The sequence below is a fragment of the Eptatretus burgeri genome, chromosome 6 (genome assembly GCF_056783735.1).
Source record: "Eptatretus burgeri isolate ZD-2024b chromosome 6, Ebu_testis_v1, whole genome shotgun sequence".
NCBI classification, from domain to species: domain Eukaryota; kingdom Metazoa; phylum Chordata; class Myxini; order Myxiniformes; family Myxinidae; genus Eptatretus; species Eptatretus burgeri.
In genome coordinates, this window is record NC_140966.1 from 74,979,741 (window position 1) to 74,998,962 (window position 19,222).

Consider the following 19,222-nt stretch of genomic DNA (forward strand, 5'->3'; position numbering starts at 1 on the left):
GGTTTGTGTGGAGCTTGTGTGGGGTTTGTGTGTGGTGGGGGCTTGTGTGGGTGGGGCTTGTGTGGGCAGGGCTTCGGTGGGAGGGGCGTGTGTGGGCGGAGTCAAAAAATTTCAATTTATTGGAGCTTGTGAGGGGTTTGTGTGTGGTGGGGTTTGTGTGGGGTTTGTGTGGGCGGGGCTTGTGTGGGGTTTGTGTGGGTGGAGTCAAAAAGGGGCGGAGTCAAAAAATTTCAATTTATCTTTGTCTTTTGTAATTCCTGTGAATAAAATGAACCTAAAATCTCTTCCCCTTCCAAATCATATATATTATAAGTCCAAGGAACCGTATCTATTACATCAACAATTTTAAAAAGCTCGTTGGTCCATCTTTTAATATAACCTTTTTCAAAATGAGATTTCCACCTATATATTCTTACGATATCACCAACTTTGAATTTAGGTTTTCTGACATTAATCTCTTTTTCATATTTTAATTTTGTAAATGTTTCTGATGGTTTCATATTTGTTGACGTGTGAATCGTGTCATTATACTTCTCCACAATATCCTGAATAAAAGATGACCATTGTTGTGAACCGAGTTGTGTGAATTTTTTATATAGTCTCTCTTTTAAGGTACGATTAAAACGTTCAACAACAACTGCCTTCCCTTCATTAAAGGTACTGTATAATGTAATACTGTTATTTTTTAGAAAATTCATAAATGTCTTGTTATAAAACTCTCTACCCTCATCAGTCCACAATTTTTTAGGTTTTCTCTTACTTTTATTAAATATCTGTTGAAAGGCTAACATAAGAGTATTACCTGTTTTGTTTTTTAATGGGACAACCCATACGTATCTACTCCTCAAATCAATAACGGTTAAAGCATACTTGTACCCCTTATCATTATTGAGTTCAATCAAATTAGCAGACCAGATATAATCAACATCCTTGGAATAAACTTTCCTTCTCTGAAACTTTGTGAATATTGGTTTATGTAATTCATCAGCTAATTGCTCTTCAGTCTTAATAACATCATTAGAGCCTATAAGTTTTTTGAATTTCCAAGACCAAGTTTCAATTTAGCACTGATCATCTTCTTCACAATGAACCGATCAACTTTTTCTCTCAAGGTTGGATTTTGTATCAGAGACAAATTATACAACATTTCTCTATCGGCTTCATGCTTTTCTTCCAACGTTGTGGTATTCCCATAATCAATATCGTGTCTCATGCACACTTCATCAACTCTATTGATAGGCTTACTCCAGAATTTAGGATTGTCTACCTCATCTAATCTTTTATCCAAGTTTGTGCCTGGACCACAGAAAGAATACCCTGGAAGATGTAATTCCCCTGGTATTCCAGTAGTTGTAAATTTACTTCCTGATAAAAACTTTTGTATATCTCCTCCTCGTTTGTGTTTGGAGATAAATTGATTTTTTTTTGAACCACACACCAAACATATACCTTTTTGTATAACCCTGTTATTTTTACTTTTAATATATGAAATATTTTTAGGATTGGTTTTCTTTTTACATTTGAGACAATAACTCATTTATTTATGTGAAAAATTCCTGCAGAGTGCAAAAACCTTTTTAGTTTCCAACATGCACATTTGAATCTTAATTTTTAAAACATAAAGAATCCTTAGAAATGCCTTCACTCTCTCCTCCATTTATTTAAGAAAAAAAATAAAAATGAAAACCTTGAATTAAAATGAATAGCTTGGTGATGTCAATAGTCTTGAAGAAAATATTGCAAATAGACTTGTCAATTCTTTGTTTTCCTCCTCGGTGGGTTGTTATTTTCTGTAATACCACCAATCTTTTTTTTTAATCTCACTGGTTTCCATATTTTGATATTTATTCATTCTCTCTCTTTCCTCCCTCTCCTCCCTCTCTCTTCTCTCTTTCCTCCCTCTCTCTCTTCTCTCTTTCCTCCCTTTCATCCCTCTCTCTCTTCTCTCTTTCCTCCCTCTCTCTCTTCTTTTCCTCCTTCTCTTTCTTCTCCCTCTCCTCCTTCTCTCTCTTCTCCTTTTCCTCCTCTTCCCTCTCTTCTTCAACTCCTTCCTCATCCCTTATTATCCTTGAATCGCTTACACCCCATAGAATATTATACATATATTCATCAGGATTTCTTGTTATTCCTGTATCCAAAATAATTTTTTTACAACAGGAAACCAATAAAATTTATTTTGAATTTCTAAAAGAGCCTTACCTTTTCTTAACTTTATAATTTTTTCATTATTTAACATTCTAATTAAATCTAAAGTTGTCGGTTTATCAACATCAGCATAATGCCAATCTTTTATTGAAAATACCTCATTCTTATGTTGTAGAACATATTTATTAAAATACCGAATACCCTTTTCTTGAAGGTATGCTTGGACACAGAAATGATAATTTTCTTGAAGCCTTCTTGCTGTCATTTATGTATTAGAAATATATGTTAGAATAATATTATGGCACGAAACACCTCCCCATCTTCCCATAGTTAAATCATTTTGTATTTCCTTACTTATTATATATAATCCTGTTTTTTCTGTTTTCATGAGATAAACAAGGGCAAAACCATTATTATATTTACCCTTATTAAATTATTTTATTTGTTGTTTACTAATCGTGGCCCCACAAAACTCATTCTCGATACCAAGTGGATAATATTCTTCCTTACGAGACTGATTTAATTGTTCCAGGTCTTCGAGGTTAATTTTAAATGACCAATTATACCCTAAATCATTCATATCATACCCCCATTGTTCTATTCTCATACAAACGATACGCCCTTCTTTATAAAAAATTATTTTAATTCGAACTGTGAATTCTGTATGACCTGGAGATAATATCAACACTTCTGTATCTTTGGAATACACGGCCGTTTTATTTAAGGATATATATTGTGATAAATCACTTAATCTCACCAAGTCATTCGCGTCAGTCGGGCTTGGATAATTTTTTAATTTATAAGCATTTTTCATGTTAATATTTTTGGTTATATTATATTTATGTCGTTCAGCCTGTGCCTTTGTGTAATAATTTGATAAATCAATATCCAGTTCTTGAGATACACCAAAGATAGAACCATCTTTACCAACATAAGTCATTTATATTAGATTAAAAATAATATCATAAAAATTTTTTTATTTTTGTTGAGTTGAAATAACACATATCGACATAATTGACCACAACACTTGGAATTTAATTCTTGGACTTGAAATGTTTGATAAACACCATTCTGTAAGAATTTTATGACTTCAACAGGTGGTGGAAGACCAAAACTATCAAAATAATATTTGTCTTGACTATTAAAAATACAAACCCAATGAGAACCGTTCCCATTATTATCTTCTAAGTTCATAATAATATTCTTTGTATGTTTCGGCACATTTGTTAATTCATCTCTCATACAAATAACCACATTATGAATTTTTAATTTCTTACAATATTTGACAAGTTGTAAATTTGATGTTGTATTCTTTCCAAATTCTTTCAACCACTCATCAATGCTCATTTATTTATTAGAAAGATATAATCCATTACCTCTTTTCGTTAATTTGACACCTGCTTGTGCTATAGAAGAAAGCATATCTCCAACTAACAATCTCGCTTTATCAGGCAGACCTTCAAGTTTTTCAGCAAAATCTACAATTACACCACTTCCACTAATTTGTTTCTCCAACTCTTTGTTATGTCTTTCCAATTCTTTTTGAGCCTGCAGTTGAGCCTTCCTTTCGTTGGCAGTTTTCACCGCTGTTGAAATACCACCCGTCAATGCTCCAACCGTACTTAAACCAGCAAATAAAGGAATTATAAATGGGAGAAATCCTCCACTCGTCTCTCTAATTAAATATTTTTTCAACATTGATTTTGTCATTTTAATTTTAAGTGAGCCAGTGTCATTCAAGATTTTAACCTGTTCTCTTGTGAGCAAAACATCAATTCTTACTGCTCCTTTTCTCTGAATTGTATTAACGTTAATCGTACAAGGCTTTTGATTTTGAACACAAGATGATAGTTTATGAAGATTGATTTGATTAACATATACCCCAGTTGGTACTTTGCCACTCATTTATTTAACAAAAAATTATGTGAGACTAATCATCACACCATTATCTGTATTAATCTGCAATTCTGTTTCTTCCAAAAGCAAACAATATGTATCAACTTCTTCACTCTCTCCTCTTTCAATGTAAAGGGAAGTATCCACTCGATTAGACTTTATAGTTTCCTTTTCAGCGCTCAGGTCAAACGCATAGATTGTATACAAACTTCTAAATGCTGTCATATCCAAAATAGGTTCTTTATTTCCATTACTTTCACACACCTTTTGGTAAGACTTGTATGCTTCAGCAAAATCATTTTTTTCCCAATTAATTTCCAATCTATCTCGTGGATAAAATGTTCCATCTAGAGAAACGCGAAGTTGTTTCACCTTAGCATTATCACTCAATGCATTATTCTTATCAGTCGCAGTATCACCATCTGGCTTTTTAAAAATGATCCACAGATATCGTGGCTTTCCTTCCAGAACACCCAAATTCCACGTGTAAGTAGTTTGGTTGAGTTTAACGTGTTGACATCTTCTTTTGAGGTATGATACACTGAGTGGTTTCTTTGAGTTAAGTCTTCGATTCAACATCTCTTCTGTTTTAAGATTAGGAGTATATTCACTGATATACCAACTCATATCCTCAATTACAAATTTATTCTGTTCACCAAAAGCACTACCAACACCAAAAAGCAATCTATTTTCATTATCATTCCTTTGTAGTTGAAATCTAATTTTAAGACCATACAGAACTTTATCATGATCACAAAATCCAAATATACCTTAAAGAGGAACTGCCACAGTAAAACTATTTTCTGCTTTTGTATCATCATTATACATTCCTTTCCTTTGAGTATATCCAGGGTCTGTGTTTGTTCCTGTTGACATATCAGGAATAAAACCTTCGACAGACCCCTTTCCCATTCTATCACTGAATGTATAGAGTGTAAATTTGATCATTTCAGATACAGCAGAGACATAATCAACCGCTTCAACTTCTTGTGTTCCAATATACAAACGCACACGATCAAACATTTTCCAGAAGAAATCATTTACAAGTGTAGCGTTTGTGTTAGTCGCAGCCTGAGTGAATTTAAATTTACACAACAAGAAACTTTCGGATAGATTCAAATATGTTTGTTGATTATTTATTTCAAAACTTTTTGTACCATTCGTATTCCAGTCTGTTCCTGTTATTGCATTTACCTTGAAGTAATCTTTTTTAGTGGAGTTTGAGATAATAATAGTATCATCCAAATCATAGATACTATCAATTGCTTCCATACTTGTATTTATTTAGGAAAAAAGATGTTAAAACTTTTGAAACCCTGATCCAAGTATTTGAATTATTTTCTGTCGTTCTTGGGGGGACAACTGAGTTTTGTCTTTCTTAATTTCTTTTATTGCTTGTAATTTATGAGATTCCTTCTGGGCATCTTTTATGCTCTTTACAGCACCTGCTACATTTCCCACAGCAGAAGCAGTTGAACCAATTAGATCTTTATGTTTAAGAATAGTTGAACCAATACCCATTAGAGTATCAATTATCCCATCTCCTCGAAATTGATGTCCAACACCCCTTTGTCTCTTTGGTTTATAGTATCCTCTACCAAGATACATACCTTCACCCTTGTAGTATGGGGAAAGGAACATCCCATCCCCTGTAATTATTTTATATTTTCCCAACTCGTGTTTCCTCACAATAACCATCGTATTTATTTATTGGAAAACTTCACGTAGGTGAATTCTGATGGATATAACTTCTCCATTAAAAGAAATCACACGATTATCTTGGTCGGTTATCCTAAAATTTACTCTGTGTATGTGTATGGTTTTTCCTGACACAGGGAGATAAACCAAATTTTTATGTTCCATATTGAATTTATAACCAATTGGGGTTGAGTATGCGCTGAATGAAAATATTGTATTTGTTTTTTTTTCCATCATTATAAGCACCATCAATCAAATCACAGTGAATTAACACCGAATTTATTCCTGAGGATATTTGAATGACATTATCACTGTAAAACGTCCCATCAGTTTCATTCTTTTTTGAGGAGAAACCCAATAACTCTCTAAATGAATTATCAATTGTGAAATCAACCTTGTAGTTATTTTTAACTTTAATCGTTGATTTTGAAGTATGTTTTTGAATGTCTATAACAATATTTTTGGTTCATCACCCTGTTCTTTCATAAGACGAGCAATTTCGGAAGATATTTGAGAAATCTCATATGCTCCGGGTGAGACTGTTATCGTTTTGTATCCACTTCCGGGATTATAACTAAACTTGTCATTTTTCTCGCTTATATTAAATAAGGTATTATAAGTTTCCATGGACAATAAAGATGCCTCATATTCTTTTGTTGGGTCAAGTTGTAGTGGGTATGGGAATGAAGATGTGTGGTCGCTTGTTGTGAAATTAAAACTCAGGATTGTGCTTCTCATCTTATTTAATACGAGATAAAATGTCTTTATATTAAGATTTATTAATTATTTTCATGTTCATCAACTGGTCTAAAATGGCTGATGCTTCATTAAAACAATTGTTATTTCCAGCCTTCTTACTACCTAACAACAATAACAGTCTATTAACTAATTGCGATGGGTCATTTGGAAGAAAACCAACACCTGAACCAAGGATACTTAAAGCCTGAATAATGTGTTTCTCCTCCTCATTCTTCCTACTTTTACCAGAAAGAATAAGCTTATAATTTAGAGTGTTCAGCAGATCAATATATACTCTATCATCATTATTTTCCATATCCAATGGTTTATCAATCTACTTTGATTCATCCCTCACAGTTGAACCTTGTCTTCCATCTTTTGTGAGAAGAAACATTAATCTCAGAGTTAGTTTAACAGGGGGTTGAGCAGAACCCAAGAACCTTAATTCATCATTAAATATCAATACCTTTTCTTGAACAAGATGAAATATTGCTGGTTGTTCTGTTGGAATGAGTCCTGCTTTGGTTTTTGAATCCGCTGAATATTCATTGTTTTGAAGAGCATTCACAATATAATCAGGGGGTCGATTAATCTCTTCCAGTTGTTGAAATAAACATTCATCATCATATTCTAATTCTCCTAAATGCTCTAATTCTTCCTCCGTCATTTGATCAAAATCTTTTAACATTTTGAAGTTTTTTAGGAGTATATTCTACTGTGGGAACTGTGGAAACATCTTTCATTTTTTCTTGGGAAGTTTTTAAAAGTGGTTTAAAAAATTTCTCTTGTTTTCTTTCAAATGCTTCTTCGCCCGTTAGTTTCTGTCTGCGTTTCTTCTTTATGTCTTCCTGTTGTTTTACAACTTTTGAAACCAACTCTTGATGTTCCTTAAATCTTCTTGCTCTTTCTTTTGCATCCATTTATTTATTGTAAAATATAATTTAATGAATTGTAAAGATCAACAGGGAAATTTTCCTTTTCTTCATCATTCAAGTAGATGTGTTCAAATAAATCCTTTTCTTTAAATATTTCATCAAATTCTTTATTAACATTAATGCGAGTTGTAATTTCTTCTTCACTAATACTTGCATCTCTGCTTTTCATACGTTTGCGTTGAGTTTCTTCATCAACATCAAAACCGAATGATAAAATCTTCACTCCACTCAGATGTTTAATAATTTGTCTCGTTCCTTCTGGATTAGTTTCTAATAACCCAACACCACCAGATTTTAGTTTCCTTAACTCACTCTTACAATGTGAATATTTTGTTGTACCAAGAGAAACCTCCTCAAACATTTGACCTTCATTCCTCAATCGCATATGTTCCTCCACTGAAATATAGTGATAATCTTCACCTTTTACTTCTCCAGGTCTTATTGCTCTAGTTGTTGTTGATACAATGCGTATCACGGGGTGTTTTTCAAGTAAATTTACAATATTCTCATTTGTACTACACAAGAACCTTGATTTATGAAAGTTTTTTTTCCAGAAGCAGATTTACCCACAAGATTTACAATAATAGTTGTCATTTATATTTGTAATTGTTTATAAAACAAAAAATATATCCCTTAATATCTCATCTTGTTTCACAACAATATATTTATATTTTTCAGTCGTGTGCTTTATGTAATCCTCAAATTTCTTTTTACTACATAATGCAGAACAATTATCTCTCCAAAAATTATTGATATCTATTGAATTTAACTTGACTAAAATAAAAGTATTTGCATTGTTTCTGATGGAACGACGAGGAAGTTGAAAGTACGATTGACTAAGATAAATACAATTACAAGAAGAATGTCTCCCTCTTGTGTAGTAGCTGTCCATTACCGTTTGGTTTCTCTCATTAACACAATCATCAAAGATAACGAGGTTCTTTTTTGATTTATCCAAATCTTGGGGAGACGGTATATCATCCGTATTATCACTAAGAATACAAGTTATAGGATTTGATTTCTTTTTACATCTCTGTGTATCACAAAATAGTTGAATTATATCTTCAATGTTATAATCATTTAGGTTTTTTTGACGTTTAAATAAACCGATTATATCTTATTTTTGAAGACCAGCATTAAAACCTTGTGAGAGTAGTTGATACTCTGGTTGAAAACTCGACTTTGTGAAAATTATTAAATTATCATAATCTAAAAAGTTGGGAGTGAGGAGCATTTTTAAAAGTAAGCAGGTTTTTCCACATCCACTTGAACCAACTATGAGACATCTTAATGAATTTGGGAGATTTTTATGGTTGTTAAATTTTATCTTATTTTCCCAAATGGGTAAAAAATCATTCATTTATATATTTGGAAAACAGGTTATTTAATTTATTATTGGCTTTTTTAGAAACTCTATATTTTATCCTAAGTTCAGGTTTAATTTCAAGATAATCCATTATTTTATTTATACAATATCTTGTGTTGATATTTCCCTGAAAATTACATCCATGAATAATATATAACAACAATCCTTTGAACATTTCTCTAATACGTTCAGTTTCTTCCCTTGTAAGGAAAGGTGTGTTATCACCCTCATACTTTACATTCATTTCTCTAATCAATCTTGTAAAGTAATTCATTTTTGGTGTAAATCTAAAAGAATTAATTTCCTTTTTATATTTTTTATTATCATTAATTAGAAGATAATCACAGAATATACATTGTTTATAGGCTTTTGACTCTGTGTTTAATCCCCGTCTTTCACACGCAGGACAATTCTCAAATTTGTCATATGGAGAATCAGGAAAGTCTAGCATATTTATAAAGTAAAACTTTACTTAAACTGAAATTCATCTATACTTTTAATAATATTACCATCGATATCGATATACTTTTTTTCATTATCAGATTCAACGACAACATTTTTTATATTAAAGGTAATTTAAAAATGATCGTTAACTACTATTGAACGAAATGTCATTTTCACCTGATATATTAACATCCTTTATTTTATCAGGATTTACATCTTTAGGGTTGTTGAAAAAAATACAAATTTCTCCTTGCATATTACAGATGGTCTTATCTTTTCTTTCGAAAGCTTCATCCATAAGGTTTTTGTTTTTTGATACTTTTTCTTGTTTCATTGCTTTTTCTAGTTTTGAATATATTACTGGAAGGAGAGGAGAAACTTTTGTTAGAGATACTTTAATTGATGTTCTACCAGGTATACTAAAAGCCCTTCCACTGAAGGAAATTGAAGAACTCATTATTTACCATAATAGTTTTTATCCAATAGTTGTTATATTTATCTTTGTTCAATTTTACATCCTTGACATATTTCTCAGTATCTTTAACAAATGAAGAGATTGGTTGAAACTTGTCTTTTGTGTCTTGAAACATTGTATTTATTAAGTGAAAAAGTTGGAGGATAAAATGGTTTTAAGCACAGATTTACCTATAAATTAAACGAAATTTTCATCAAGAAAATTTTAGTTTAAGCAAAGTTTTATTGTATAAATATGGTGAATACAACGTACTGCGATGTTTGTAATCACAAATATAAACATTATAGAAAACACCTCCGAACCAACAAACACACATTTAATCTATTTCATCAAATATCTCGTCTTGAGTTGGAAAGAAAACAGTGATTTCTGTTCAAAGGATGTTTTGAAGAGTAGTTATAATAAACATCTTCAATCACAAAAACACAAGAAAAATGAGTTTAAAGTAAAGGGAGACTATTATATTGAAAACACTGATGGGGCATTTAAAGGGCATATAAAAATAAGGATTTTTCAATTTGGAGAACCCGGTCCATCATCAATAGCTGAATCAATTGAAATAGTGAAACCCGATGTTGAAAAATTTATTAAAAAGACATTATAAGAAATGAAAACTTTAAAGTTTTATATGGGAGTGAAAATGAATATGAAAAGACAAGATGAAGAACATACTCCTTATATGAGAACAGATCTTCATTTTATAACATCATTTCAAGATTTTTTTGAATAGTGGGGTTTATGAAGAACTATCAAGACAAGAGGAGGATGTTGATAATACAGTGGTAGGAAGTGGATTCAATATTAAAAAAATCATCTTTTTAGATATACACATTCTAAAATCAAACCCTCTTAAAGCTTCTTATATTGAATTACCAAAAGAAATAAAACTAAAGAAGGCAGTTGTTAATATTAAGAACAATGATAAATGTTTTCTCTGGTCTGTTCTTGCTCACTTTCATCCACCAAAATGTAATTCAGAAAGAGTAAAACAAAATATGAAATATGAGAATACCTTGGACATTAAAGATTTTAAATTCCCAATGCCACTAACAGATATTCCTAAATTTGAGAAAAAGAATAATCTTTCTATTAATGTATATGGATTAACGGATACAAACAAAGTTCAAATATTAAAAATTTCAAACAACTATAAAAATGAAGAAACACACATTGATCTTTTATATTTTAGTGTTGGAAAGAATTCACATTACACATACATCAATAATTTATCAAGATTAATCTCTTCTCAGGTATTCAGAACAGCAAACAAAATATATCCTTGTAAGCGATGTCTTAATTCATTTCATGCAAAAGAACGATTAGAACAACATTCAAAATATTGTAGTAATCATAAATCAGCTGTAATTACAATGCCTAAACCTGGTGAAAAGATTTCTTTTGAAGATTATAATAAATCTATCATGCACCCATTTGTGATATACGCTGATTTTTAGTGTATCCTTAAAAAGATTAATACTGCTTCTCCTAATCCAAAAGAATCATATACAAATAAATATAAAAAACATATTCCTTGTGGTTTCTGTTATTATATCAAATCATCTGTTGGAGAAAAGTATAACAAACTTGAACATTATCGTGGAAAAAAGGCTTCACAAGAATTTGTAAAACGATTAGAAAAGGATTGTATAAGACTCACTAAATTAATGAAAGAAACAAATGAACCGATGAAATTAACCAAAGAAGAAAAATTAGAATTTAGAAAGAACAATATCTGTCACATTTGTGAGGGGGAAATTAAGGAGTCTAAAGTTAGGGATCATTGTCATCTTACTGGTAAATATAGAGGTCCCGCTCATTCCTGTTGTAATCTTAATTATAAATTACCTTCTTTTATTCCAGTCTTTCTTCACAACAGCGCCAACTATGATACACATCTATTTATAAATGAACTTTCAAAAACACCAGGGAATATTTCTGCCATAACAAACACAAGTCAAAAGTATATTTCATTTACAAAAATGATATTCACAAAACCTTTAACTCGTATTAGGTTTCTAGATTCTTACAAGTTTATGGGAACACCACTAGCCTACCTCGCATCAAATCTAAGCTCCACGGACTCTTTTCCAAATCTCTTTTCATTCTTTCCAAAAGAGGAAATTCTCACTAAAGAGGAAATTCAGATTAAAGAGAGAATCAAAGTAAAGAGGAAATTCTAATTAATGAAGAAATTCTAACTGAAGATGAAATTCTAATTATAAAGAAAATTCAAACAATGAATGAAATTCCAACTAATGAGGATATTATGATTAAAGATGAAATTCTGATGAAAGAAGGAATTCTTACGAGAGAGGAAATTCAAACAAGGAATGAAATTCAAAGTAAAGAGAAAATTCTTACAAGTAAGGGAATTTATCCTTATGATTATATGGATTCATTTATGAGATTTAAAGAAACACAACTTCCATCAAAATAAAGTTTCTATAATAACCTTTATGAAGAAGAGATAAGTGATAAGGAATATAAACACGCACAAGAAATATGGAAAATATTTAAGATAAAGAACCTTGGAGAATATCATGATTTATATCTAAAAACAGATGTTTTATTGTTAGCTGATGTGTTTGAAGCTTTTAGATCACTCTGTCATATTAAAAATTGTTATGGATTAGATCCTGCCCACTATTTCACAGCTCCTGGTTTAGCTTGGAGTGCAATGTTGAAAATGACAAAACAAGACATAGATTTAATCAGTGATGTTGATATGCTTTTGATGATTGAGAAGTCCAAGAGAGGTGGAATATCACAAGTATGTTCAAAAAGATATGCTAAAGCAAATAATAAATATCTTCCAAATTATGATAGTGAAAAAGATAGTAATTATTTGATGTATTTTGATGCTAATAATTTGTATGGATGGGCAATGTCTCAATCTCTGCCTTATGGTAAATTAGAGTGGGTGGAAGAAAAGGATTATGAAAAGGCTTTGATGAATATTGTTATTTCTTCTCAAGAGGAATTGAATGACGAAGAAGAAGGTTATTATTTTGAAGTTGATTTGAGGTACCCGAGTGATCTTCATAATAAGCATAAAGATCTTCCTTTTGCATGTGAGAAAGAAACCCCAAAGAAAGAATGGTTAAGTGATTATCATAAAAGTTTTAATATTGAAGGTAAATCAACAGAAAAGCTATTAACAACATTCTATGATAAAGAGGGATGTTTTGCATCAGAGAAGCTTAAAACAGTTTTTGAGAGAAGGATTGAGAGTTGCTAAAATTCATAGAGTTTTAAAATTTAAACAAAGTCCTTGGGTGAAAAAGTATATTCAATTCAATACAGATATGAGAGCAAATACAAAAGTAAAATTTGAAGGGGACTTTTATAAATTAATGAATAATGCTGTATTTGGAAAGACTGTGGAAAATGTTAGAAACAGGCAAAACATTAGATTCGCAACATCTTGGAAAGAAGCTTCGAGATTGATAAATAAACCAAGTTTTGAGAGAGAAGAGGTTTTTTCAGAGAACTTTTCTGCAATTCATATTAAAAAGGAAAGTATTGTAATGGATAAACCAATTTATATTGGAACAGCAGTTCTTGATTTATCAAAGATATTGATGTATGATTATTTGTATAATGACAAAGAAAGAGTATGGTGAAAATGTTTCATTGTTGTATATGGACACTGATAGTTTTATCTTAGATATAAAAACTGATGATGTTTATGAAGATATGAAGAAAAATATTGGAGTATATGATACAAGTAATTTCAGCAAGAAGTGAGTTATTTTCCAAAAAGAATGAAAAGGTTATTGGTAAGTTTAAGGATGAGTTGGGTGGAAAAGTAATGAGTGAGTTTATTGGATTGAGAGCAAAGGCATATGCTTATAAGTATGGTGATCAGATTGATAGGAGGTTAAAGGGAATAAAGAAATATGTAATAAAGAAATCAATAACTTTTAGAAATTATTATAATTGTTTGATGAATAAGAAAGAAGAATATAGGAAAATGAATACAATAAGAAGTTATAAACATAACATATATAGTGAAGAAGTAAATAAAAAGGCATTAGGAGCCTTTGATGATAAGAGATTTGTTTTAGATAATGGAATTGATTGTGTTCCATATGGATATTGTATGATAGAGTGAATAGAATAGATTGTGTTTTAACGATGGGAAGATGGGTTAGGGTTTTTTAAGGGCTAACGCCGCATTTTTTCACAATATATAAATGGTTAAACCAAGTATTAATCAAACTAAAGAGTGGAGAAAATCTCAGTCTTGGTATATAAATGGAAAACATAATGAATGTGAAAAATATCAAATAAGTCTTATTGAAAAAATAACTAAAACAAAGGTAAATAAAACAAATAAGCGAATCAATTTAAAAAGTAGTAAGTTGGAGGATGTAAAGAAAAAAATGAATATCCTTGAATGGACTGAAAACTTTGATGGTTATCAATTGAACAATGAAAAAACAATTTACTATAATCTCAAAATGATATGTGGCTCAGGAGGTGGTCAAACAAGAGCATTAAGAGAAGTTTATCATTTCGTCATGGCACAAAAGGGGTATCTTAAAAAATATAAAGATTCAAATGTTTTGTTTGTCAATATTTTAGATGGGGATTATTGTGCAAAGAAAATTAAACTATTGAAGGAATTTGAGAATGAACAAATCTTTATAGGTTCAATGAGTGAGCTGTTCAACCCCCAGGTGTTCAATTCAATGAGGTTCAACCTCCAGGTTAAAAGGGGAGACAAATAAATATACCTTGGGATAAAAAGGGGGTTTATTTTTAGGGGAAAAAAATAGGAATCGCTGAAAATCCCCCATTCATTTACATGGGGGAAAGTGAGCCAGAACCAGAAAATCCACCCTACTCATAGTCTATAATGACAATGACCCAGCATGCACTGTAATGTCTTCACACCATTTTCTGGTCGTCGGTTGCATTCCAATTGCAGAACACTGGCTAATAAGTATAACTTTATTCTGTTGTTCACAGGTATGTGTAGATTATTTTAATTTGGGATCCCAGAATCATGAGCCAAGTGTTCATATGGGAATAGGAAATGGAGTTGTGTTTGCAGGCTCGATTGTCCTAATGGCCTCTTTCTGTGTTGAATTCCCTTGTACAATAACTATTATCATTATTATTTTAAGAGGGGTGTCCAAAGTTTCCATTTTTAGTTCGGTGAGCTCTTGTCATCGAGCAGTCTCCAAAGGTGAGTGAGTGAGAGTCAGTCAGTCAGTCCGTAAACACTTCAGTCATTATCGCTTGAACCAAACATGATTTTGATGAAACTTGGCCACAAGCTTCATCACCTGTGATGTACCAAAGTTTGTTCATGGCAGAAAAAACACAAAATTGTGGTTTAAGGGAGTCTGTGGAGGGTTTGAGTGACTGTTGCTCCTGATCCAGGTGAGCTTCAGGATGCGCGGTCCTATCTTGAGGTTTGTAACATGGAAGATTATTCTCTTATCTGCCATTGTCTGAAAAAAATCCCAGCATTTTTCCAGTGTTGTCTTTATGTTGATGAGGTCGCTTATCTGGAAAGGATAATTTGTTGTTCATAAGGAAGAGGATTTATAATAGAAACAAGGATGAGTGCTGATGTCAATAATATTGCCAATCACTTGTTTGAGACATCTCTCTAATTGTTGAGTCAGAAAAGAATTTACAATGTGAAGAACAGCAGTCAAACTGGGAGTTAATGATGAAGAAGAAAAGAAGAAGTATGAGAAAAAAACCTTATTTTCTCCTCTGTGATAATATGATCTTGATAAACAATCATTATTATGTATTAAAATTTATTTAATTTGAGTCTTAACTTGCAGTGAGTGACTTACTTAATGAGTTGATAAAATGTTGAAGGAACAGGAGCTGAACACGGAGATCGACACAAACTTTGAGTAAATATCACTGTAGATGAGCATGATGAGCTACTATTCCAGAGTGGAATTGGGAAACAGATTTTAATGGAGTAGAGAAATTTGGTTATTTTGCCTTACCTGTGTTGGAGGAGGAATAAAGGTAGAGAAGGCAGGTGAGACAAGGCCTCAGAGAAGGTTGTAACCTATCAAGAGTTTAACTTGATTACGGTAAGTAAATAGCAAAAGCAAATAAAACGAGTTAAATACTTTCAGCAAAAGCAGTGAAGTGACAAGACATAAGGTGTAAGCCAAACGGTACAAGGTGTTCATATGTTTTGTGCACAGGTCAGACAGGCCCCGAGTGCCGTTACTGCAAAGATGACCCAGACAAGGAGTGCCGTCATTGTGCTTGTCATGAGTGCGGTGGCAAGCAGGATCCAGATAAGCAACTGATGTGTGATGAGTGCAACGGAGCCTTCCACATGTATTGCCTTACACCGCCAATGCGGTGTATGCCAGACAGTAATGAAGATTGGTGAGCTAGTTTATGAGTTCAGTCTGTGCCTGTACAAATGTTGAATTGATTAGCCAAAGTATACAAGGTGTTTACTTTATGTTCCGTGCTAGGTATTGCCCTTCATGCAAGACCGATGACAAGGAGGTGGTGAAAGCAGGGGAAATGCTTAAGGAGAGCAAGAGGAAGTCCAAGATGGCCTCTGCTTCATCCAGCTGCTTGCGAGACTGGGGAAAGGTGGGCACATTGCATGGGTCATTTATTGTTTTGACATTGCAATAAGCAAAAAGTGATGGCTCTGCGGTGTTGGAGGTGTTTTGTCACACATGCTTTGACATGCACCCAGACCTTTAGTAAATTGCATGCATCGTGCTTAAAACTGCTGGAAAGCTTATCTGACCCAATATAATGTGATGGCAGCGGGTGCGTTGAGGCCTTGTCATTGCCTCTGAGTTGTGTAGTTTGGGTTTGCTTCCAGACATCGTTAAACCCAACAATATACATTAAATTGTCTTCACGATTCACAGGAAGAACGTTGCATCTTGGTTTATGCCGTTCTTTGCATGGGGCTTTAAGCTGGTTGTCCTGTCTTACTACTTGCAGCACACACTTGCAGACAATATAGATCCGATGGTATTGAAGGCATTAGAAAAGTATTCTAGTTTTCCAAAATGCAAAGTTTTTGCTTCCTGATTTTCTGTGCTGGAACTAACACCAATAGTGCTTGAAAAAAGACTGCATCTAGTTAACAAGAGCTGCTGACAGGACCAACCTCCAGCTATGAGAAATCGCATGAAAGAAATTACAAACCCCCCCCCAAAAAAATTCACAGATATACACACACATGATTGATTGCTATTGCACAGTAAACTTTGACCTATTGGTGCTATGCAGGGCATGGCATGTGTTGGTCGTACCAAGGTGTGCACCCTGGTGCCTTCGAATCATTACGGTCACATTCCCGGCGTCCCAGTCGGTACCATGTGGAAATTCCGTGTACAGGTATGGTCTCATTTTGAGCATTGATGCACTTGATCTTGTTTTAGCATTATCAATTTGTACAAAAACAAGTCTGAAGACGACAATGGTTCACTCGCGGTTTTGACGATGTAGATTGTTTCAGAAGTCAAGGATGAGACTGTGATAATTTTTGACCAAGTTATAAAAATGATCAACATGATGTGGTACGGGTGACAGATTATTAGCTGCAAAATGTGGAAAACCCGGTTTCGTTCAACAATTTTCAAAATTTGACCTTTGCATAACCTTTAAAGGTCACATTTTAATGTCCACAATGTTGTGGACATTAAAATAAGGAAACAGGATACGTGCTCTAGCTTATTGGAGTTAGGTCGTTGATGGTTGAAAACCCGGTTCGATTCCCACAACTTTGAAAATTTGACCATTGTGGCCTTTAAAGGTCAAGGATTATGACCTTTGGTGCAAAACTTCCTCTGGAACATTCCAGGATCAATATAACGTCATATAGGCTATATGGCATTTCGCACTCCTCGGATTATCCATACTTTGATGAAATCAGTATAAAAACAAACTTGAAGGGGGTGCCACGGGCAAGGTGTTCGAGATAGAGCAAAATGGTTTCAAGACTTTAGGTGGGGAATGACCTCAAGATTATGCATAAAAAATATTGTCATCCCAGCTCTCAAAGTTTGGGTGATCGTATGATTTTTATGTCAAAATTCACAATTTTCTAAGTTCGTGAGGAAAATGAAAAATCGGACAACGACAAGTTTTAGATAATTCATTTTGCTATTCAAATATCGATGAACCCATTCCATTCAGTCAATTCCCAAGGAAAAGAAAGATTTTTAATCCGACTACCCCCTAAAAATGGCTGCTTTTTGAGCATGTCTCCGCCCACAATGGGCGAGCACGCCCTCATCCAGGAAAACACAACTAGACATCGATAATCGAACACATAACCAAGTTTCATCAAGATCGGATCAAAGTCTACGGAGTTATGCTCTGAACAGACAGACACACAGATAGACAAGCCGGGAGGCGGACATGGGTAGTTGACTACCCAATATAACCTGATGCGATGGGCCGGTTCGATGGGGAATGACCTGAGGATTAAGCACAAGAAAATTCATGATTCCAGCTTCAAGGGTTAATACTGCAGATTGTTTTTTCATTAAAATACCCCCACATTTAGAGGTTTTTCAGCCGTTGTTAGGCAACGGAGGGGTCCATAGCAACAGTTCTTTCTCACACAACGAGGACATACCATGAACCTACCATACCAGTTTCATGTATATCTGACTCGGTCTCTGAGATATAACGAACTTCGTTTTTTTATTGTTTTCGACCAGGGTTCATTCAAAGTCTATCTTCTCTGACAGTTTTCATAGGATCCGGCTGGAAATTTTTGACAGAGGTTGATTATAGTGCGCATAAAAGCCTGGAAGGTGATTTTTATTTTCGAAAAAATTAATTTTTCATGATTTTTCAAAAATTTCAAAGTCCCGTTGCTTGGCAACGGTGGTGTCCATAGCAACGGTTCTCATTTGCACGCAACTAGGTCATGGTATGAACCTACCAACCAAGTTTCATTGAAATCGCCATTGTATTCACGGAGCACGGGACCGAACAGAGGGACAGACAGACAAACATATTGTTGCGGATCCGGGGTGGTGGGATTCTGACCCGGTCCCTGGTGCCACCCTCACCACCACCGTCTCCTGGAATCTATAACGCCGGCCGGCTCGGCACAGGCCTCGGGTCATTCGTCTTCAATCGCGATACCAACGTAATTCTGAACCTTACCAGTTGGGGAGATGGAACCCCTGGTTACAGACTGGTTTTGTCAGAGACCGAGCGGAGTCTACCAGTGTGTAACCATTTTGGTTTTGTATGCCAAACGAATGGATCGTTCCTCGACGCGACACAAATTAATCCATAGCGGCAACTTCATAAGAATTAACCAGATTTATTGGGGAACATCAGGGATCACAACACAAGCAATAAACACGACAATGGTTTTTATTAACAATCAACCCGTTCTTAACTAGGGAACCACGGCTACAGGTTTCGAGGGGATCACTACTGAAATATGCCTTATACAACACGTGCAGACAAAACAGACAGACAGACAGCATGCATGCAGACAGAATACTTGGTGATGTCTCATGGACGAGAGGAAAGCGT

At 33.6% G+C, this 19,222-nt stretch overlaps 1 protein-coding gene across 1 annotated transcript in view; it reads left to right on the forward strand.

Annotated features, from left to right (window-relative positions):
* The window catches only part of UHRF1 (ubiquitin like with PHD and ring finger domains 1), a 95,580-nt gene that overhangs the window by 18,093 nt on the left and 58,265 nt on the right, over nucleotides 1-19,222 (forward strand). The window contains exons 6-8 of the mRNA XM_085885691.1: nucleotides 15,886-16,075; nucleotides 16,168-16,291; nucleotides 16,949-17,056. Coding sequence (XP_085741817.1) covers nucleotides 15,886-16,075; nucleotides 16,168-16,291; nucleotides 16,949-17,056 — 422 coding nt within the window. The remainder of the gene's footprint in view (nucleotides 1-15,885; nucleotides 16,076-16,167; nucleotides 16,292-16,948; nucleotides 17,057-19,222) is intronic.